Genomic DNA, 23,883 nt, shown 5'->3' on the forward strand with positions numbered 1-23,883 from the left:
CCTAATCTTGAGAATTTAATTGATTTGGGTGATTAGTGATTTAAATAAGTGATTTAAGCGACTTAACTTATAAGTGATATTAATAGGCGGTTTCAGTGATTCAAAGGATAGTGATTTAAAATCTAATATTCTGCAGATAACAGTATCTAATCAACAGCGACAATATTGTAACAGTATGTATAGACACTTTAGTTATGTCTTGTGAAATTGTTGAGAATGTGTTGGATATTATAAAAATCTGAATTAAAAAGTTTATGCAAGAAGATTTTAACCATCTAACAACTGACATACACACAACTAAATTTAACTTGCACATTATGTACGATCAATGTCGGTGGAAGATTATTATCCTCGTCAAATCATTTTCTAGCATGCTCCATCATTTAGTTCACCACCCAGATACCTATTGTTCTCCTTATTTGCACCATAATCGCAAAATACATTACGTTCTCAACTCCCGTTACCCAGGACAGATTTTTTGCATATAATTCTTAAAAATAACAAAAAAGGGGGGAGAACTTTATTTTAGTTATTCATCAGAAAGCATCTGCTTTTATTCAAAAACATTTAAAGCAATGGATGGTGAAGAAGAAGCTAAGCAGTAAAGGCTGAACAAATTTATCCAAAAATGGTACCTGTCCCGTGTAAGATTATATGTGAATAGTGATTAAGAGATCAACAATAAACCAGAGTATGGGTAATTTATAAAGGAAGAAACTGGTGTTAAGTGTCGACAAAACCATCAACGCAGTCTAGCATTTGGCGTTTCTTTGCATTTATTTCAGGACAATAATATAAACAATAATTTAATTGATGTAATTGGTAAATAGTGTAGTAATAAGTGTTTGATCGAAGTTTCTGACAAAAAAAACGATTGTGAAGTTTGAAAAATACAGAAACGCCAAATGTTAGATGGCTTTACTGTTTTGTTTTTTTACACTAGCACCGGTTTCCACAACCTTCCTCTTGGCAATAAACTTTGAAGCATAAACCGTAAACTTTTAACAGCAATTTCTTGGAAAAAGATACTTACTTTTGCCTACTAGCGGCTGTGATATTCGTAACAACCAAGTCAATCATACCTACCTAGCACATAAATCCCAGCACATTAGCCCCAGGGCGCACCCACTCACCGATTTTTTTCCCCCCCAAATTATTCATGGTAATTCTTATTCAAACCAACGAAAAAAATATATTTCTTTACCCCCCCCCCCCAATAAAATTCCTCTATATGTGCCATTATAACTATTCCTGCCTCAAATACTGCAACTACTGCTAGTTCTCTCACTACGATTACTGCTGCTTTCACAACTTCTTATATAATAACTATTTTTACCACAATTGATCCTGCAAATCCTACTTCTGCCATGAAAGAATTGGCTGTTCGATGAACTACCTCATAAACTAAGTACAAACTAAGAATAAGCATGAAGAACAAATTTTGAAAATCATATATTCGTCATTTTGCCACTAAATTAAATAAAAGTCACTGGCAATGAGGCCAAAAACAGTTGAAAAGAATTTTTCACTTAAAAACTTCATAGCCACTCTGCTGAAAAAAAAAATGGAGTCACAGCATGAAGTACCCTCACGAAGGTGGAGATTTGATAGGTCCAGGGTGTTGAGTGGCTGAAAAAGAAAATAATTTTTAAGTTTAATTTGGCCACATAACAATAACACAAAATTCCTTAGTTTCGGTTTTCCATTCAATGTTAGAAACCAGACCACACATTATTTCATATCAAATGCGTAAATGATACGTCTTTGATTTATAGCACAAAATTGAATATTATTTGTAATGCCTGTGAAAACTAGAATACAATATATTTTAGTCACTGCAATACCTGAAGCTAACATGAGCATGTCGTGAGACAAAAAAAAAGACCCAAAACAAGGATAAATTTTTTTTTAAATAAATAGCAATACAAAAAAAGGCAACGAGTGATGCTTCAAGGTCAATAAATTGAAATGAGTCATAATAAAATGAAAAAGTCAAGAATCAATTTTCACGGTTAAAATAGTGACCGTTTGCACAGAATATTTCAGAATATTAAAATATAAATGGTTGGTACATTCAAAAAAACACTCAAAGGCAAATACCTGAAATAAACTGCATTAAATATTTGTCAAGGTAATATTATTAAAATACCGAATAAAGTAAGGGACAAATTATTTACAATATCTCTCGGTACTAAAGCCTGGAAAAGTCATTAATTATGGACAATTATTTTTTATTTGTTGGAGTCTAGTGACTGGTCCTTCAGTAGGAGGCTCTCAAGGTTGGGTAGTAGACCACGATTGGCTGAGAAATTCAAACAATTTAGTCCAAATCGATGTCAACTCATGTCTACGACTATCAAGTGAATCCAAGTTGAGTTGTTTTTGTGCATCATCATATGTTGAGTAGTTATGTCCAAGTATAATTTTTACTGCTCTTTGTCGTATCATCTCTCAATTCTATCTGATTGAAAATTCTGCCTAATACTACGAAAATAATAATAATATTGAGCAATCAAAAGCGGTCTTTCTCAGAAGCAAACTGAATGAAAGAAAATTCGGCCTTGCAATCAATTCAATAAAAAAACAAGTTTTTAAACTGAAAGTAAGGAGCGACATTAAAACTTAAAACGAACAGAAATTATTCTGTATATGAAAGGAGCTGTCCCCTCCTCAACGCCTCGCTCTTTTCGCTAAAGTTTTTCATTGTAAAAAAAAAAAAAATAGAGTTGTGAGAAAGTCAAACTTTAGTGTAAAGAGCGAGGCGTTGAGGATGGGACAGCCTTTTTCATATACAGAATAATTTCTGTTCGTTTTAAGTTTTAATGTCGCTCCTTACTTTCAGTTAAAAAAAACTTAAGGTTTTGATCTTGGCTCACCGTACATGAATAATTAAAACAAAATTTTCATATTAATTTACTTTTATTTAGTTAAATGGCTTTCTCAAAACTTGTTTAATTTTATTTACGAAAGTTTTTATTAGTAATAAATATACGTAACTTACGAATTAACATACGTAACGAACTTCTATATTCATATATTTTTAATAAATTTATTATTGGGTTCGCCCCCTATTTAATACCTTGCTCTTTAAGCGAAAGTTCGAATTTTTTTCCAATTCTTTAAAAATGACCGCTTAGTCACAAAGGCCGTTAATTAGAATAAATAGCTCTTATGAAAGTACTAAAAAATCTTTGGCTTAAAGAGCGAGGTATTGACTACGGGGTGAACCCAATCATATATGTAATATTTTCTGTACGTTTAAAGTTTCGATGTTGCTGCTGTTGCATTTGTAAAACTTGTTTTTTTTATATTTAATGTCTGATCTTTTTTTTAAACAATGCTGGGAAATCCGGAGTCCCGTTCATAGTCATGTCCCGTCCCCCATGAAAGCTTCCTTCATGGATTGAGCCTTCCACATTACACCCGACCCACCCACCCCCACTACCAGGAAAAATTTCCCCTGAAAACGTCTGTATACTTCCCAATAACCAATACTATATGTTAACATTGGGTAAAGTTCATAACTTTCAGCACTCCTTCCGGGAACTTCGGTGGATTAAGTCATCCTAAAAGACATAGTTATTATATTTTCGGTCATGCTGAACAAAATGGCTATCTCAAAATTTTGATCGGGTGACTGTGGGAAAAAAATGAGCGTTAGAGGGCTCCTAGTTGATTTCTATTTTTTTGATCGCTTAAAAAGGGCACTAGAACTTCTAATTTACATACGAGTGAGCTCTCCCACGATATTCTGGGCCACTGGGTCAATGCGATTACCCCCGAGAAAAAACAAACAAACAACAAACAAATAAACACGCACCCGTGATCTTTCTTCTGGCAAAAAATGCAAAATTCCACGTTTTTTTTTAGATGAGCTTGAAACCTCGTAAGTAGGGTTCTCTGATTCACGGAATATGATGGTGTGATTTTCATTAAGGTTCTATAGCTTTTAGGGGGTCTTTCCCCCTTTTTTCAAAAATCAGCCAAATTTTCTCAAAAATCAGCCAAATATTTGAAATCAGTATTCAAATCTGATTCTTTTGATGTATCTATTTGTATCAAAATACCGTTTTCTAGAGTTTCGGTTACCATTGAGCCGGGTCGCTGCTTACTTATAGTTCGTTACCACGAACTGTTTGATTACATGCCCAAGCGAGATGGTTTCAGCAAAAAAGATACGCGAGAGGCTATTTTTCTATTCCAGGTATCCCTTACCAAATTTTAGGTAAGCCAGTTTATTCAATTCTATGTTTTTACTGGTTCATAGTTACACAATAACTTGAATATCATTCGGTAGCTGAAGATCAGCTCTATCATTCTACCAGTGATATTTTTTTACATTGGAAAATACGGTGAAAACATTCTAAACCTCAAAACAGAGATATATTCACATTTCAAAGGAAGTATAAATTATTCTAAACAAAATTGAATATTATACTTCTGGTTCAATGAATGTATGGATCTGAAACTTCAATGTTTTTATCGTTGCGCAGAATGTTGTCTATTTGTTCATTTTCTTCCTAAAATGTGTTCATTACTACTCACTTCCTGAGAAACTTGCTAGTAATTTAGCCAAAACATCAAAATACACTACCTAAACACCCGTCATTGTATACTTGAGCAAAATGACTTTCTGACTTGGCTGAGTTTCTTTGGAAAAGTTTAAACAAACTTTCAATTTCTTTCAAATTTAAATAAAGTTTAAAATAAAAGAAACGCTCAGTTTCTTCAAATTTAAATAAAGTAGACAAAATGGTACGAGAAAAAAGGTTTACCAACTTTATGCACTTGTGTTGACATCAAGGGAGCCCTCCATACACTAAAGGTGACAGGCAAAATGTTCAGTCAGCATCAGGGTTACCTATGCAACAACCCCTTTTTTTCTTTTTTATTAAACAATCAAAAGTCCCTGAAGGACGAGTGCTAAGGACTTTTTAGCAGTAGGTCGAATGGCCACTTTTGGTTGCTTTTCTTTGATTAGGCGATATATTATTCCTGTTCCAGTGGAGAAACAAAAACGAAAAAAAAACAAAAACACATTTTACATGACGTTCTAGCCCCAACCCAAATATGGGTTTAACAGTATTCATAACATAATTAAATTTGACCGGAACATAAGGCCAAAATTTGGTAGGTGAAAGCATCGGATAAATTGCTCTTGGTCTGAAAAGATAAAGAGACCACTAAGGTTTTAATTTTTATTCATTTATTTATTTATTTTTTGTAAATGAATGAGAGAAGTGAAAAGTTAAATAAGACTTAACGCCTTAGCGTCTCAATCTCCATCGGTAAGATACCCAAATTTACATGTTAACAATTTAAACATAACCTGCAAGTTTTACGGAATTAAAAAAGGAGTATGAAAGCTCTTTTAGATACTCCAATTAGCATTTACCCCCCTCCCCTCCCTTTTTGCTAACAATTGTTTTCAGTAAACACTACAATAAGAAAAATTTCAGAACACTTAACAGTTTAAAAAAATAAATAATGAAAGAATTTCTAAAATAATCAATTAATTTGAAATTGTGCTAGAAATAAAATTATTCTGAAATTATTATGGACTTTTTTTTATTTTTACATGAAACACCAAAAAATCTCGTCCGAACTCATGCAACAGAACTGACCGTCAATTTTTCTTTCCCAATGCAGTTTTATGGGCAAAAAATGGCTTTAATGATACAGTTATTAGAGTTTCAAAACACTTAACAACCTAAAAAAAAACTGAAAGAATTTCTAAAATAATCAATTAATTTGAAATTGTGTTAGAAGAAAAATTGTTCTGAAATTATTATGCTTTTTTTATTTTTAAATCAAAAGATCAAAAAATCTCGTCCAAACTCATGCAACAGAGCTGACCGTCAAGTTTTCTTTCCCAGCGCAATTTTATGGGCAAAAAGATGGCTTTAATAATACAGTTATTAAAGTTTCAAAACACTTGACAACCTTATAAAAAAAAAAAAAAAAAAAAAAAAAAAAAAAAAAAAAAAAAAAAAAACTGAAAGAATTTCTAAAATAATCAATTAATTTGAAATTGTGTTAGAAGTAAAATTGTTCTAAAATTATTATGGACTTTTTAGAACCATGTCATCGAATTTCAATCTTTTATTTTTTATTTTTATAAATTTTTAAATTTACTCATTTTAATTTTTTCATATCCAATTATTCAAGACTGGTTTTAATTTTTTTGTTTGAGAGTGATTTTTAATAACAGTTAAATTGTTTGATCTATGGATTATCGGGGCCTAGATCTTTTTATCTTTATATTATTGCTGTTACATGGCCTGGATTTTCTTTGAGGCGTGCGCACTTATTCAATTGTGCATTTACGTGATTATTTTTAACCTATAAACTACAATTCTGCTCTATATAAGCTTACAATGTGGTTACACAAACAGTTTAAACATAGGAAGGAGGTAGTGATTTAACAAACTAGCTAATGTGTCAACGATATTATTTTGAAAAATTTGCCCACCCTAGTGATAGACAGATGCTAGAATCTAACCTCTTCGGACAAAGGGTGTCATCATTGGGTTGAACATATCAGCAGAGGCAGCTGAAACCCCTACGCCAGGGTTGTTCGAAGGTTGCTGCACGCCACTCATCATCTGCTGCTCCATTTTGACGTTGGGATTGGAGCTGTCTACTCGCTGAGGGGGTGATGTCCCATTTCTTTCGGAGCGAAGAGGATCTGAACAGAAATTCAAAAATTAGAAATATTTTTTTAAATTATTTTTATTATACTTTTGGTAAGGTGTACCGAATTCATCCCTTTTCTTCAATATCACATGCTCCTTTTTTCACTATAACTATTTTAATCTTTTTTTTGTTGACATATACTTAACTTCATTTAAGTCATGAAGTCGTCAAATGATTCATTTATGCTTTAGTTGAATATAATTAAATTATGTGCGTTAACGACACTTCTTGACTGCTAAGGTCCTAGCATCAGCCCTACAGCTAAATTTGGAAACTGAGTCTCGTATTACCATATTGAGATCAAAACCACCGCGCCGCCACAGGGCTTTCTTTGTTATTTATATGTATGTATAGTATCGCGCACTCACATTTCAAATATTAGTGGCGTGTTTTTTGGGTGGTTGGTTCCGTGGTTTTAACGTTTTTTGCCAATTTTGAGTTTTCGAAAAAACAACTAACACCAAGTTTTAACAAAAAATCGTTTTTTTTCGAAACACGAAACATCAAGTTTCCTGTTCGACTGTCTGTTTCCTCAAACTTGGAACTTGCTCTTTGTGCGTGTTGCGTGTTCGATTGGTCCCTATCCAGATAGAAAAAAGTTATCTGTAGATGACAAAAGAAAGGATAAGATGGAAGGGAAGAAAATGGACATAGATCCTGCTGAATATGTGTTTTTGAATAGAGGCCAAGGTGAAATATATGTGTACAAGAAAACAGGCAAGTAAAAAGCTCAGAATTTTTTCACATGTTTCCACAGTTTTGAATATTTTGCCACTTTTCCTAAAATGCGTTTTTAGACGTTCAACCAGGAACATGGATAGAGAACACGAAAGCGACAAAAACTGCGTTTTTGGGCTAGAACATGAAACTTGGAACATGAACCATGAAACACGGAACTTCGAAAAAAAACGCAGCTATTGGCAATAGAAAGCACCATCTATATTATCGTGTTGTCGAGGTACCCGCTTAAAGAATCATGATTTTATTTGAAGCAAAGAGGCATCTATAATGTTCTTTTGCAGCACGTCGTGCTACAACTATGGTGACCTGGCGCTGTTATCAAGCCGACAATGGATTTAGTGTTCGTTATTGCCAATACTTGAAGTAAGAAGGCATGCAATTTAAGTGACAAAAGAAATTGATTTACTTACAAAAAAAGTGAAAAGTGGAAGAGCATAAATAATCTAGATTACATTTTTGTCCATATTATGAAGTAAAAACTATTTTAACAATTAATGTTTGCTTCTTGATAAGGCAACTACTACATATTTACCCTAATTTCTATACGCGTCCTCATGAAGAAAAAAAAAGAAGAAAAGAAAATCCAATAACATTTGGAATGCCTTTACTACTTACAACAATAAGTTCTAAACATATTTCAAAAATAAACTTCTCCAAATATGTAATGATAATTTAGCAGCTTTTTCTTGATGATTTGTCTTTAAAATTACTTACCATGATCTCGTTGGTGTTTATTGTGTTGCTGATGCTGAGAATCAATTGCTTTTCTTGTGTTGACAGGAATTTAATATAATTTACGATGTATAGTAATGTTACGAGGTACGTAACAGTAGTTATTACTTTCTTCAGTCCAACTGTTTTAATATTTAGGCGTGAGACGACAATTTTGCAATCATCTGATGGCTGAAGTTATATTTTTAAATTCGCCTTTATTATATTTTTTTTTTGCATAAAATACGATAAAATTGCATTAGAAAATTTTTCTAGTTTTTGAGTAAGTTTTTGATCATTCTCTAAGAATGAGTCTAACCAATATTATTAATGCTGCCATTTGAACGACAAAAATGTTTTTCCTTGTTGCCCAGGACTACAATTCTCCTAGAAAGGGTTTTCAGTTATGGTGACTCCAAAGGCACAATTTTCCTTTTGAACAATTTTCTGGAACACCCATATAAATTTGTTTTCACAATAAATTTTTACAATTTGGTTTTATTTTTTTTATTTATAATCCACAATTGAACATTGAAAATGACACAGCGGAAAAGAAAAGAAAAGAACACAGCGGAAAAGACAGAAGTGGAAAAAGGAAAAGAAGTGAAAATAGAAAAGAAAAAACTAAGACAACAATCAACAATAATTGAAGCAATAGTTACCATTCCTGAATCAGCTTCAAGTGGAGATTCTTTCTAACCTCATAATTTTTTCTAAGCGCGTTTTAAATTTTCGGTTATTATGAGCTTTACTATCGTTCTTCATTAGGTTGCAGCTAACACTGCAACCATGATTAATAAGAAAACTCTACTGATTGGCTAGAAACTTCCAAGGATTATTGCACAGGCTAAGGGAATCAAAAATTTTTGTTTGAGGATTTCGGAATTCGGTTCAAGTCAATTGAACCGCGCATTTTATTAGGAAGACTCGAAGGAGGCAAAAACTTTTGTTTCTGATCAATTATAAACTTGTAGTCTGTTTACAAAAGTCCCCAGGGAAAGAGGAGCCTAATAATACTAGACAACAAGTGATAACGTTACAACGTTACAAGTGATAGCGTGGTTACAACGCATAAAATTGGCCTTTCTTTAAAAACAAAAGAATACAACAGGCTAATACTTTCTAAAAAGATTTCTAGTCATGTGTGCAAACTGACCAATCATAGGGTATTAGATGCCCTATGGTTCAAATTAAACTTTCAATTTGAAAGTTTATTAGACTAAGAGGAGCCTAATATAAAGAAAAAAAACTGGGGTATTTGTCTTTTGAATCGGCAATTTTGGCCAAAACCCTCATGAACAAAGCGGTGTCTCTAACCAAAAAGACCCGAGGGCGAATAGCCCCTCTGAGGCCCCTTCTCTCCTACGGACATTCAATCAAAATTTGTATATAGCCATTTGGTTGTATTTTTTTGGAGTGAGGCGGGGTTGTTTCACGGGGCGAACTTTCTTTTGAGAAGAAATTTTTCGGAGGGAAGTTTACCGGGGGGGGGGGGTATGTCCCGGTGTGAGATTAAAAATATTATAAGAATTAAAAAAAAAAATTTTTTTGAACTGAAACAAAGTAAGAGCAATACTAAAACTTAAAACGAACAGGAGGTATTCTGGAATGAGGAGGAATGAGAACCTTACCAGTTGCTGCGGCAGCGGCAGCTGCTGCGGCTGCTGCAGCGGCAGCGGAATGTGCTGTTGATTCATGGGCCGTTGACGGCATTCCACTTGGCAAAGCACCAGGTGGCAGTTGTGCTGAAAAAGTAATAAAAGCAATACATAACATGCGTCTTTTTAGCTAATCGAAAAATACGGAGTGGTTAAAAATGTTTAGCTAAAATGTCCCAACAAAACCCTACAACAAAATACCCATTCTTGAAGCTACCAAAATTAGCAGGGCTTGGAAACTTTGAATGTCCAGTATTTTCTTACAGCCCATTCACAATGAGATTTTACTAATATCAAAATTCAGCTTGCAGTAACTTGAGCCAATCATATAATCAAATTTTAATTTGTACAAATAAGCACAAGCTAAATCTCTGTATTGGTAAAATCTCTTTATTAATGAGGCTTCTTTATTTTTTTTTTTTTTTTTAAAAACAAAAAGAGCGACACTTTTCTTTATCCTATACATTAGACCTCAATCTTTATAATATTACATGGCTATGAATGTAAGGGAGATCATTTGAAACTTATCACTTTCTCTCTTACGATATCCTTACAAAAATGAGCATTTAAGTGAGCAATTTTCAGGATTTAATCATCCATGTAAACACATAATGTATTTCGAAATACAGGAATAAGAATTTGATTTTTAATTTCAACCAACTTGAAGTTTTATTCCCTATTTAATCGCTATCTCACGTGTCCCCAACGAAGGTAACTATTTAAGCCAGAGACACCTTTTTTAAGTGCTTGAAATGCTATCTATTAGATTGATTTTATTTGCTTTAACAAATATATTATTGTAGATTCATAGAGCTCAGATTAGGGACAATGACTAAGGAGTTTAACCTAAACCCAATTTCTTCGTAATGCGCTACCTCCGCAATTTTAACCAGAAAAAGTTTTTATATATTTTACTATAATTTTTTTTTTACATTTCCAACCTATTTGGCGATAAGTTTCTGTATTGCACTTAACAAGTATCATATATATCGAAATATATATATAATAAACAAATATATATAAATACTGAAACAGTTTTAGTCAAATTGGAGTAAGAAAAAACTCAGCTTAAAGGATATTTCCTAAAAAATCGAATAGTTTTACGATCGAATCGTTGAGGTGTCAAGTAAGTTGAAAAATCATAACCAAATTATGAATATTAAAGAAAATCAAAAACAAAGGTCCTGAAAATTCAGACACCAAAGGAGACTTTCTGAAAAAAACTCGACTATTTAAAACCTAAGAGCATCCAGCAAAAAGAAAATTTCGAGACATTGAATTTGATAAGTTTCAAAGATATTAATGACGAAATTGCACTTGAAAAACAAAACAAAAGACAAATATAATAAAAAGACACAAAGAGATATACAACGCTTGACAAGTCAATTTTGAGGCTAATAACCTTGATATGGAAATGAACGACTACTCTGCCGCTAATCTGTGGCTAAATACGGCGCATCTAACTCAACACCTTACAGTATGTACTCGTAGACTTCCAAACTGATTTTCCACGGTTCAACTTCTTTAGTAATAGCTTCTTTATCGTTGACGGATATAGATGGCCTAGTAAGTATTCGACGCTAAAATCTTCTATTCTTTCTTCTAATTAATTTAAAATAAAAAAGGTCTTTCTTACGGAAGTAGAGAGCGAAGATATGTATACAAAACTAGCTTAAATAAACTGATCCAAAACATTTTCCAAAATCTGCAAAATTTAAAACTAGCGCTTTACTGGAAGGGGTGCCAACTTCCAGAAACCACGTGCTTGGATTATTTGAGCTATTTTCGTAGAAGTATCTAACATAATCAGCGAAGTTTTTTTTTTTTTATTGATTGCTCCACGGGGCAGCGTGCGGCAACCTTCACACACTGCCTCTGGGATTTTTGGTTGGTAATAGGCGGGGGGGGGGAGCTCTGAATGCATTTAGGCGTTTGATTTTGATGTTATAGCCCGTAGCCATTCTGGTGAACAGTGTCAGTCACTGGTGAGCTCTGAAGTCGGGAGCTGGAAATGGACGATAGGAGGTTAACCAGGAGGCTTCTTGGAGACTTTAAAGTCTGGAGCCAGAAATGGCAGAGTACAGTTGGGAGTAAACCAAGAGGCAGAAGGAAGAAACACCCAGAAATTCCCGGCCAGTCATCTATGTGGGCTCCTGGGTTGGTCAGGTCATCAGTCCACCATTACGCCCTTATATGAAGACCGGGTACAGATAAGTTAAGCCCCCCCCCCAAGATTTTGGCTTTTCTCGGCCACATCTTGGCCACTGAAGCATTTAGTGACAACCATTGTTGAGCTAGAAGTAAGCCAAGGGGGACCTGTGAAGCTCTAGATGAGGATTGATGAAAATGATACAGGGGATGAAACTCGGTGCTATCCGTGTCCGAGGCCGCCAATAAATAGAGAAGCACGACCCTGACCTCACCACTCAGGAGGCTGCCCCGTCAGGTGATAAATAATCTCGCCTGGACCTCATGTGTCGGACCTAATTGTCATGGTAGTCCTTCTTGTATTTGGAAAGGTAGTTGAATAGGAAATTCAATGGTTTGGCCCTTCTGTTATTATGGTGTTCTGTTCAGAAAAGTAATATTAAACCAAGATTAACATATATAGCATAGGACTATGTCCAAACATCACGAGGGGAGGCCAGCATGCAATTCTGATGACAGTAGTTGTAGTAGCATAAGAGGTCCAGCTTGTTAGGGCAGAATACTGAATTGCAATCAGAAAGAAATGGTTGACAAGGAAAATGAACCCATCTATTAATCCGTTCTGTGAAAAAGGGATGGGAGCTTCATCGGTACATCTCACTAAGGACAAGAGTGAGCACACTTTTGAATAGAGCTGAATTTCATCGTGAATAGCCCTTTATGGACTTTCCAACTTACCAATTTTGCTATGTGGAGGTCCAGCTTGTTGGGCCGAATTGTGAGCAGGCTGGACACTGGGAACAGGTACGGGAAGGCCGCTGTAATAGGCGGCGGCAGCGCCATTCAAACCAACACCGGGCAGACTGGGTATACCAGATGTAGGCTCGTTTGGATATCCACTTGATTCCACCTTCACAGTACCTTTAAAATAAAATAAATTGTAAAACATATACATTTCAGTCAAATAAAGTAAGTAAGTTTATTTGTAACCCGCAATATAAAATAAATGCGGAGTAAAAAAGAAAAAAACTAAATAATATTATCCACAAGGAAATAATAAGGATAGCACAGCATAGATAACATAACTATATTGATAGAATCACTAATCGTGTAAGATGAAGAGTAAGGGGTTCAATGGCAAAGATGTGCTTTTGAGTATTGGTTCTCAGATTCTTAGCGATGTTGTCAAGCGGCACTAGAGGGTCGATAAGTCCAAAATGAGAAATAATCTTGTGATATCTGTACCACCTTGGCAAATATAGCAAGCGGCTGTACCTCCCTCTATTAGGCGAGATTTTAACATATGAGAATCGAATACACTGCAGAGCACTAGCAACCAGAGACGACCATGTAGTCGAAAGTTTATCAGAAAAAGTAATCCCAAGGCGTCTCATTTTTGAGACACATTTCCGTGGAATTTTACCACTATGTAAAGGAGTGGTAGTGTTAGAAGTATTAAAACATAAGAACTCGCATTATCTATCATTTGCGTAAATCCAAATTTAATGCACTATTCGGAATATCTTGGGCTCATTATGAGGCATCGCCTAGTGTGACTAGCAAGCAGAATATTACCAGTTTAGGCAATGTAACAAGAAGCGCCTTCATCTACAAATACAGTGGCAGGCAACATTCGCAAACAGTCCACACGCACAGTTTAATAATTATATGGAGACAACACACCACCTTGCCTGACTCCCTTCTTTACTGAGATAGGCTCGGGTATATCAGACATCCGTTTTAACCAAACCAATGAATTGGAATGCCAATATTGTAGAACTTTTACTGCGGAAGAATAAACTCCTGCTTTTACTCTGCAGCGAAGCGCTTGCGAATGTACAACGTTGTCAAAAGCGACCGAAATATCAATCGAGAAAAAATAAATTGGCCTTTTTCGCATTTTTGCCGAGACTAGCAACTGACCAAGCATATGATGGGCTTGAGAACAGCCAAAACCGGCTCTGAACCCAACTTGATAATCAGAAAAATCACATTTAGTCAAAATTTAAGGCAATATGACACGCTCAAATAGCTCACTCATGAAGAAAGACACTGTAATTTGTCAATAACTGGAACAGTAATCTGCAACTTTGCCCTTTTTAAAAGCTGATGTTATAATTCCCGAAAAAACACTATCTGGAACTAACGACTGGGCTAAACACATCTGGAATTGAAGCTGAATGTGTGTTAAGAATAAAGGACTCTTAATGCTGAAGTAATTGTAACACAGACCATTCTTATCAGGAGAACCCTATATATTGACATTCTTAAATTACTAATATACATAACCAATACCTATTGACAATATATGAACTGACCGAAAAGCTCGGTGAGCGGCTTGATGAACTGAGGGGGAATACATGAACTGGAGACAATGATTAAATGTAAAAAGAAAAAGAAGAAAATGAATAGCAAAATGCCTTATTTTTATGACCAAAACGGTAGTAGGAACACACTTGCTGCTATTAATTACATAGGAGCAAGACTTCCGATCCGAGGGACCATCAAAACTATTCAGGCGGGCTTGACGCAAAGAAGATCTAAACTGACGTTTTGAGTTTTGCTTAAATACTTCACCAGACTTTGGTCAATAACAAACAATCCAAAGATGAAGCAAAACTTCGCGCGTTGTTTAGCTTTTTTTCACTTCTGGGCACACATTCCATAACAGTTTTATGGTGCCAAATCTAACACGTTCAACAGGAACTGAAACTGAACCAGCTGACTTCAAACAATGCACGATCTGGTAATAGTAACAATTCAAATCAATCTTAGCTGTCGGTGACCTTACAGAGGTTTATAAAAGGTGAAAAGGCACTTTCAGGCTTAATAATAACGAGCAAAGAACACATAAATAAACTTCAGAATTTACTCGTTTCCAATTTGGCTTATCAAACCATTTATTATGGTAAGAAAAACGGTTTTAAGCCATTAAAGCAGGCGACTTAATTTCACAAGTTAAAGGCAAGTGATCATCCTCAATTTTATCATCCAAAACAATGACAGGAGGAACCTCGAGAGATCCCCTTGAAACTATAATCTGATCAAGGTTTGATCTAGAACCATCACGGTTATGAATGTAGGTAGACTGTTTATCTTTATTGACTAACTGATAGCCACTAGGCAAAGCATCAAAAAACAGGTCACTTTCAAATTGAGACAGAAGATTAGCATTAATATCACCAGCCACAATCCAATTTAATCCCTGATTGGTAACTCTTAGCAGAAGTGTCCTGAGTCGCTTACAAGAACCCATGAAGACAGATAGGGAAGAAATGTTCTTGCAATTGAATGGCATATAGACATTGATGAGGACCATATTACCGCATTTTATTGCCAGTAAATTATGATCAGAAGAAATAAGCTCAGGTTTCTTAGCGAGGCAAACTAAAGTTGCAAGGCCCCCAGAGGGTCGACCGCGCGTTTTTTTTAGCTTCACGTGCGTGTGGTGGGTGGGTGACCGTTTAAGAGCATCTGTATTGGCTTTAGTTAGAAAATGTTCCAGTAGGAAAACTATATCCTAATCAAGAAGCTCATCAATAAGAAGATGTTTGTCTTTGGTTCCGTTAATATTAAGTGAAACAAAGCGAGATCTGTTGCCACTAACAATCATTTTTTATGCTTATTCAGAGCTTTTTTGAACACTGGGCATCTGAGACTATAGGAAACATGATTTCCCCCACAGTTGGCGCAATTCGGGCTTTCAGTGCAAGGATTATCACATGTATTGCTATGTCCAGCAACGCACCGTGAACAGTTTTGATTAGTCGATAGAAGTAGGCATTTTCCGACAATGTGGTTCGGTGATTGACAACGGTAGCATCTAGGAGGTAGCTTCTGAAAACGTCTAATTTTAAAAAGCTCGTATCCCAAACACAAACCATCGTTTATAGCTTTATTTAAGGCAGTATCGTCTAGAAATTCAAGGCGGAAGGATCCAGAACTTCCAATTTTGGTTGCATCAACAAGGCCGGAAATCATACTAATAAGCTCTGATTTTAGCACACCAACAGGGATGCTACTCACAATACCAAGCACTTTTTGATTAAGGACATGAGTGGATACATTTAGCTGACTAGTTGCAGTGGCGGCGAGAGAGATGGCTGAGGGTTTATCTTGGGTATGGACTAACCACCTTTTCATGACAGGATCAGATCTCACACTTGCGATACCATCATGACCTTCCAGGAACTCTGTGCTCAATAGGATCTTTGAGGTCAGTATGTGGGTTTTTTAGAATAACAGCGTAGGTCGGTTTTGAAGAGATAATACACTCTTGTATTTACGATATAGGACATCCAGTTGTTCGAGGCAGGAGAGTTGTCGCACACTCAGAATAAGAGCGGAACTCAGGCAAACAGGAGTTAACACGGCAACTCAACGCATAAAAAAGCACCAGCAGGAATAAGTGGTCCTTCAACAGGGTGGCCGATTACAAAGACTTGCAGACCAACATCATCAGCATTATACTTTGCGATAGTATCGATAATTTCAGATACACTATTAATAAACGCATTTGTACCCACTCTCTTAGGCTGAATTTCTCCAGGATGGCAAAACTGGAAGATTTACCTCCTTCCTTCAGAAACCTGGGCGAGCGTGAAAAATTCAGACATATGTTTCTTCATAATATCTGCAGAAAAGCCTTTTTCGATGCTGTTTTTGACATAATTTAGAGCAGGATAATAAACAAGCATCCCAGTGTTCCACGCCATCAGCATTAAATGCTAAATACATACAAAATAGAGGAATCTAGGAACAGAGAAAGTGCAAAGGCCCCCTCAACTGTCCCCCGCAATTTACGGGTAACTTAATTCGGCGGGTACAATACGTCGCTTGTGGGAGGTTCCTTCCCCTCTTCTGCTAGTTCCCAGTACGCTTCTTACTGATAAGAAATCGAAAATGGCGCTATAGAAAATTGATACTGTAGATGGCGTGCCAATCTACCCGAGAAAAAAGATGACGCTGGTGAAAATACAACAGGAAAAGACCTCAAAATAATTCAGAAACTATTTCAAGTTACCAGCAAAGATGCAAACTCAGACACAATAGCATTGAATATGCTATAGATGGCACTCACTCTCTCTTTTAAATAAAGCACCACATACTATAAAAGCTGTATCTGGTGATAGGTTTTGATACAGCTGAAAGCTGGGATGATTGGCGATATGTTACAAATTCTAAATTTTGAGGGGAGCGTAAAAACTAAAGCATGTCAATCAAGGACCAGTCCACAAAAACTGTCTTTTTATGAGTCACGATCATGGGTGACGCCCTCCCTAGATTTTGAAAAATGCGTTTTCCATGCTAAAAAGAACGAAAGAAAATCTTTAGCACCCCCACCCCTAAACTTTCGGTAATTGGCGCCCAGATCAAGATCCGGCAACAAAGAGTTTAATATGAAAAGCTCGTTTTTACGATTAATTTTGCGAGTGAGAGAAAGGAATATAACGCAATAAAAATAAATAAATACACAAATAAATAAAAATAGACAGAAACTTATAAATCGCAAGACCCAAACAAAACAGAAAAAATGAATTGAGCAAATACAACAAGCTTAATTGAAAGAGCGGGTTGCAAATCAAAGTTCCATTAAAAACGGCACAAAACACCTTCTCCATAACTATAGCCGTGTCCTTCTAAGCCTAAAAGGTGTAACCGTGGGATCTTTATGTCAGGGGATGGAACGCCTAAGCCGACCCACGAAACAATCCACTAAATATCCCTGACATTTGTATTCTTTCTTCAGCTACATACTTCTTTAGAGCCGTCCTGGCTAAGTGGACGGGCGCTGGGATGTGAATTCTTTGTCCAAGGGGCACGGGTTCAATCCCTGGCGTGGCTAGTTATTTGGTTTGGGACGCGGGTCAGTAGTGTGACTGTAAGCTTAGCTAGAGTCCAACCAGCTCTAAATGGGTAACTGGTGAAATGTGGGGAAGGTAAGCAGGAAGGGTGTGCGAAAGCACAGGATGGCTGGTCCCCAGCCCCCCATCGCACTTCCTGTCTGAAGGGCCATGAAACAGAGATCAGCACCGCCGGTTTGGACCTTAAGAGTCTAGTGCCGTCATACTTAATTACTTTACTTTTTATATACTTCTTTCATTTATGCCTGAGAGGGAAAACCAGTCATTGTCTGTCATAAATTATTTCCCAAGAGTTCTTCCTCGATAAATCCTTCCTATTGCCTCATTTTCCCAGCTTACTAAAGGGATTCGATTGCGAAGAGCTCACATAAAACCTTACCATTCCAATGAATACCATTTTCAGAAAAGCACAAGCCCCTGAATGGCTTTTAAAGTCGGGAAAATAGAAAATACCTGCTACGCAAGGAGGGGGAGCGGCTATAATAATGTCCAAATATTATTCGTTGAAGCACTCCCTTTTCAGCAGATGAGATAGTCTTTTCAAGAGGAAGTATTCCAAACCCCAAAGAAGTGCATCTTAGATCACTATTTCTCAAGTATTCAAGAAGAGTGGGGTCCAATCTCAGAGGGTGGGGTCCCCATACATTTTCAAAGATGTTTATAATCGAAGCTAATCAATTGGATATACTACATGTTTTAAAATCCCTTCTAATCCTTTTTTTTTATAGATTAGATTCAAGATTTTTATTTCACACAAAATAAACAAACACAAATAATTAAATAAATCCAACACGGAGCTGAGCTCGAAAAGAAGGCTAAAAAGATAAACCAAAAACATCATAACATATAGAAGGAGAGAAACCAAGGAGGCTACCCCACCATGGCAAATTCCAAAAATAACACTATAAAAAAACTATTAAAAGGTAAAAGAGGTAAAGAATATGGGCATTGGACTTTACAGCCCCTACCAGCTGGTGCTGACCTTCGTTTCTTGGCCCTCCAGTCAGGAAGTGTAATGGGTTGATGGGGGCCAGCCATCCTGTGCTTTCCCGCCCTCTACCTGCTTACCTTCCCCAGATATCTCTACGTACCCATTTAAAGCTGGGTCGACTCTGGCTGAGCTTACAGAGCCACGCCAGTGACCCCCATCCCAAACCAAATAATTTGATACACTTGGATTCGAACCCTCACCCTCTCGGACAAAGAATCCTATATCCAAAAAAAAATTATCAAGTAAAATCCCCCCATCATCAAAGGTTAATAATATATTCTAATAATTTTGTCTTTAAAAGTGATCAGCTATAATGATTTTAAAATTTAGTATTTAATTTCAGCCTATTTGCTATAAAAGGGATTTGATATCTTATTGAAAATTATCTCTTTCACATTTAAACATACTTATAATAATTTCACATATAAACATATTTCTTTCACATATTTATAATGAATTGATCTAGTGAAATCCATATCAATTTCAAAAGCTTGCTTCTATATATAATTCCATGTTTTCCCCCTCATACAATTAAGCAAATTTTTTAATTTTCTTTCCTCCTCTCAGATTCATGAGACCATGCATAAGTTGTTCCGATTTTTCCCCATTCAACTCATAACCTTTTCTCTTTGAAAATTTGTTTTCCAAAAGTGCATAACTATTAAGTCTAGGCTTCTCTCTCATTCCCCTCCAATATCCCTTTTCATCCAGAGGAAAATAACAGACGAGGCATTAATTAAGGTACCAAAGAGACAAGGGAAAAAAGAGAGAAATTCCCCGAATCAGTAGAAAGGTTCTCTTACGGGGAACAGTTCCTCGGAGAAAAACACAAAAGCTGACATCGGACATGGAAATTATTCCAGATAAGCTTTAAAAAGATAGAGCTGAGTAAATATAAAAGATGAACATATATTTAGCCAATGGTTGTCGTGGAAACTCCTTGTTAGCATGAACTGATACATTATGAGATTTTAATAAACCAAAAATAAGAGTAACAGTAGGGTGTCTAAAAAACAAGCTTTCTTTGAAAATTGTCCTCAGTTATTCAATAAGAAAATATTTGTCTTTGTGTATATTCTACTTATAAAGAAAAAGAGAATTAGGGTGTCTAAAGCTCTTTTTTGAAAAGTTTTGCTCACCGTAGACTTCGCTATTCCTTTTCGTTAAAAATGAAAAAAATGTAAAGTTTGAGCACCTTTAGTTTAGGGGGTGGGTTTGTCTGTAGGCATGGGCACCGACAAGGGGAGGGGAGGAGTGGCTACTCTTTCAAAAATCCTTCGCATAAATCCTTCTGATTTTTATAATTTGCTTAAATGAGCCCCTGGGGACTTTTTTTGTACTGATGAATCAATATTTACAGACAGGGCCATACCCAGGTTTTTCGTTCGGGGGGGGGGGGAGGGGGGTACAAAAAACGTTATAAAACGCAATAAAAATGTGTTTAAGATGTATTTTTAAATGTATATTTTTACCTGTCGGCCAAAAACTTCGGGTGAGAGGAAGGGGGGAGGGTCAATCCGTACCCCCATCCTGGATACGGCCCAGTCTATATTCCATTAGTTTCTTAACATAGTAAGAAAAAAAAATCCGCTCCGTGTCGGTACTTTTTTACATAGTCCTTTACATACTAGCAATACTACAGTTGAGCAAAAACCACAATTTGAAAAAATATTTGTATTAATTCAACCTGTACATTTAACATCTTAAGAAATTACAAATAATAAAAGAATTAGGGTATTCTTTTTCAAAAGTTTTGCTCATGTACTTCGCTATTCCTTTTCATCAAAAATGAATAAAGTATGAAGTTTGAGTACTCCTCGGTTTAGGGATGGGTTTGTCTATAGGGTTGAGCACCGACAGGGGGAGGGGGCAGTGGCTACCTGCAGGGGCGTAGCTCCAGCATTTTTATTCAGGGGGCAAAAAAGTTCCACATCCAGAAAGTCAAGGGGCATAGGCTATATAATAGCTTTTTTTCAATTTATTGGGGGGCAACTACACCCCCCCCCCTTACACCCCAAACGACGCCACTGGCTACCCGTGCAAAAAAGCAGTATATTGAAAAAGTGTGAAAATAGAAAAATGAAGAAAGTTCAGAATTAAATATAAATATAAACAAAGCTTCTGGTAATACCCCCCTCCTCGGAAGTTTATTTGCGCCACACGTCCTTGTAGGGAATGTAGGCAACTAAGAATTTCGAAATTCAATCAAAAAATTTATTAAGTTTAGAGTTAAGGCCACCAAGAAACTTGTTGCACATTATAGCCAGTTTTTTGTTATGTAAATAAAGCATTTTTATAGAAAAAAAAAGCTTGGATCGATGTTTTTATTTCTTATCTTTTTCTCTTTCCCCCATATAAACAGGATTTATGGCTACCCAATAATGATAGTAACTAAATTTCCAATCAATTTAGTTTCGCTTACAAGGGAAAAGCGTACTGGAGAAAAATAAAAGAAAAAGTAATACTTAGTAATTTGTTCTATATATAGAAAAAATACAATCTTGATAAATGTAAGAGATGAACACATTTCTATCCAATAGTTGCTGTGGAAACTCTTCGTTATCAATAAGTAATACATTGAAAGACTTTAAAAGACTTTAGGGAATATTAAATAAGAAGGTACAACATTCGTCTTGCCAAAAGGTATGTTTTCTTAGCACAAGTGCATGTAGTCAACAGTTTAGAAGTGGGGCTGGAAATTGTATGATATAACCCCTAACTAAGGATGATACAACTATAATATTAGTAGGAAGGGCATAATGACTCCCATCCCTCACCACTGCTGCCATCTACAATTTAATCTAACGCTGACGGGCTATAATTTATTCAAGGATTATTGATCTAGTCTAATGGATGGTGTCAAGGTCAATTTATTTGTTGTTTTCAAGTGTATTGTCTCTGGGGCGAAGTTTGCACATGCGCATTAACGATGGGGGAAATGTATTGATCTATAACTCATGACGGGGCACCATATATGGGCATAGAATACTGAACGAACACCGTGCTGCCATCTACAACTGAGTCTAACTCCGAAGATGACTCCCTTTATTCATGGTTTATTAATGTCTAATGGATGATGTCAAGGTCAATTTATTTGTTGTTGTTATTGATTCAGGACTCGACTAGGGGGAACTAAATTTCCAAGGTCAATTGATTTGTTGTTATTGTTCGTCCAGGGGTACGCTAGGGAGAATGTTATGATCCAGGAATAGAAAACAGGAAGTACATGCCTCCTTATAAACCAATCAGAGAGGTGATTACATCTCAATTTAAACCAATCATAGACTCGCGTACATATGGTTTCCCCCATTACATTGCAACTTGCCCTTGAGATTTCATATGTAGTGGACATGGGTTGTGATTAAATTATCATTTAGTTCCAAGACACAATGGATAAAACAACGAATATTATTCATGAGCTAGAAGCCTTGGAAACAGCGATTTACAATGTGAGTTCTGTTTAGTACATTTTCATTCTTTATTTTCAAATAAAATCATTTTACATAGCAGTCCCTCCAGCAAATTCAGGTAAATCCCCTCCCCCCCCCTCTAAAACAAACTCCACAATGCTATCTTTATACTCGCGATAAAGCGTAAAATACACTTTTTTTTAACATGTAAACCACCCACTGTTTACGACTTTAATTCTGTCATTGGAAATAATTCTCTTTTTCGATAAATTCTTGCTTTCTATATCCTATCTAAAGTGTCAACTGACTTCTGTCAATCCTTAGCTATTAATATACTGATTCCATTTACGCCGTCACCCTATCTTTTATCAGTTCCATAAAGATTTAAATAGGGTTAATTATCGCATCCTGTCAATGGTCATCCGGTATCTACGAAACCAGGGAATTAAGCTTTTTGTAGGTTTCACAGAAAGACACTTTTTTCCAGTCGAATTAGCGATACAGTAAATCTTATAAATTGCAAGGGGAGCTGGTGACAGCTATGATGCATAGTTTCATATAAAAAATTTGTTTTTCATTTCGAGTACTCAGTGTTTATATGGGGGAAAGGGGGGAAGGGGGCAGTGCCTCGCTTCTAGCAGCTTCGCTGCAAGGTGAAACCAAACTGTTCCCCCCCCCCCGTTAACCGCAAGGGGATGGATTCATTGTGCAGACATTTACACCCTTTGACAAGAAAACTAATGTAGTCATTCCTATATATTTATAACCCTGAAGTTTCGTGTTTGGATAGCTTTTATTTATACCATATATATGGTTGGCCATTTTGAGATCTAGATTTTAAATCCTTGGCTTGGATTTGATGCAGCTGCTGGCCATAAGGAATAATAATAGTTTTTTTTAATTTATTTTCTAAACGGTTAAAATAGAATTTCTATGCTTTTCGGGTCCGATTTCTCACAAGTTGTGTATTTAATTTTTTCTCTAAATGGTAAAAATAGGAGCATTTCTGACTATCGCAAATTTACCTTTTGCTTTACTGAAAAGGGGGGGAGGAGGACTTCAATGTGATAAATGATTTCTAGACAAAATTATGGCTAGGTTAGGTTAGGGGGGAGGGGTACTAATTTTTTTATTCTCTGAAAAAGGGGAAAATTATTTCAATACTAACTTTTTCTCTTCTTTTAAGGTAAATTATGAAGAATTTGCGGTCTTGTACCTCATGGTCAACATTTGGGGATACAGGTCCAGTTGGGTATTTGGAGCTCTACGAGCATTGAATCTTGTATTAGAAAGGGTTGGGGGATTTTCTTTTAAAGGAGGAATAAAATGTAGATGATTTTCAGAACGAGGGTATTTCTGAGAAACGTTCAGAATGATGATGTGACGTCATGATTAAAATAGAGTAAGTTCAAGTCTAGCCGAACCTTGATCCTGTGCTGTATAGGCCGTCCCCAGTTTAATCTTTATGGCTCTTTTTTGAAGCTTCAATTTTAAAACATTGGTCTTTGGTCAACCCAAGGTGCCAGACAGGACAAGCATATTCCAGACAGGGTCTTATATAAGAACAATAAATTATTTTAAGGTTTTAGATTGATATGGAGAACCGTTTGAGAAGGGAGAAAGATTTAAGGAGAAAAAAAACTGACTTGAATAAGTGGGAAATG

General features: G+C 36.0%; 1 protein-coding gene across 2 annotated transcripts in view; it reads right to left on the reverse strand.

Annotated features, from left to right (window-relative positions):
• Positions 1 to 1,442: 1,442 nt before the first annotated feature.
• Positions 1,443 to 23,883, reverse strand: part of CtBP (C-terminal binding protein) — a 124,018-nt gene continuing 101,577 nt past the window's right edge. Inside the window, exons 8-11 of one of the 2 annotated variants that reach the window (XM_089093723.1) lie at positions 12,693 to 12,875; positions 9,780 to 9,893; positions 6,503 to 6,688; positions 1,443 to 1,629 (exon numbers count right to left, since the gene is read on the reverse strand). In XM_089093723.1, the coding sequence (XP_088949849.1) occupies positions 1,589 to 1,629; positions 6,503 to 6,688; positions 9,780 to 9,893; positions 12,693 to 12,875 (524 nt within the window). In that variant the 3' untranslated portion in view covers positions 1,443 to 1,588. Of the gene's footprint in view, positions 1,630 to 6,472; positions 6,689 to 9,779; positions 9,894 to 12,692; positions 12,876 to 23,883 lie in introns of both variants that reach the window. The other variant, XM_089093724.1, reaches the window with a different exon arrangement.

The sequence above is a fragment of the Artemia sp. Qi Xiang Cuo genome, chromosome 8 (assembly GCF_049724085.1).
Source record: "Artemia sp. Qi Xiang Cuo chromosome 8, ASM4972408v1, whole genome shotgun sequence".
Classification (NCBI taxonomy): Eukaryota; Metazoa; Arthropoda; class Branchiopoda; order Anostraca; family Artemiidae; genus Artemia; species Artemia sp. Qi Xiang Cuo.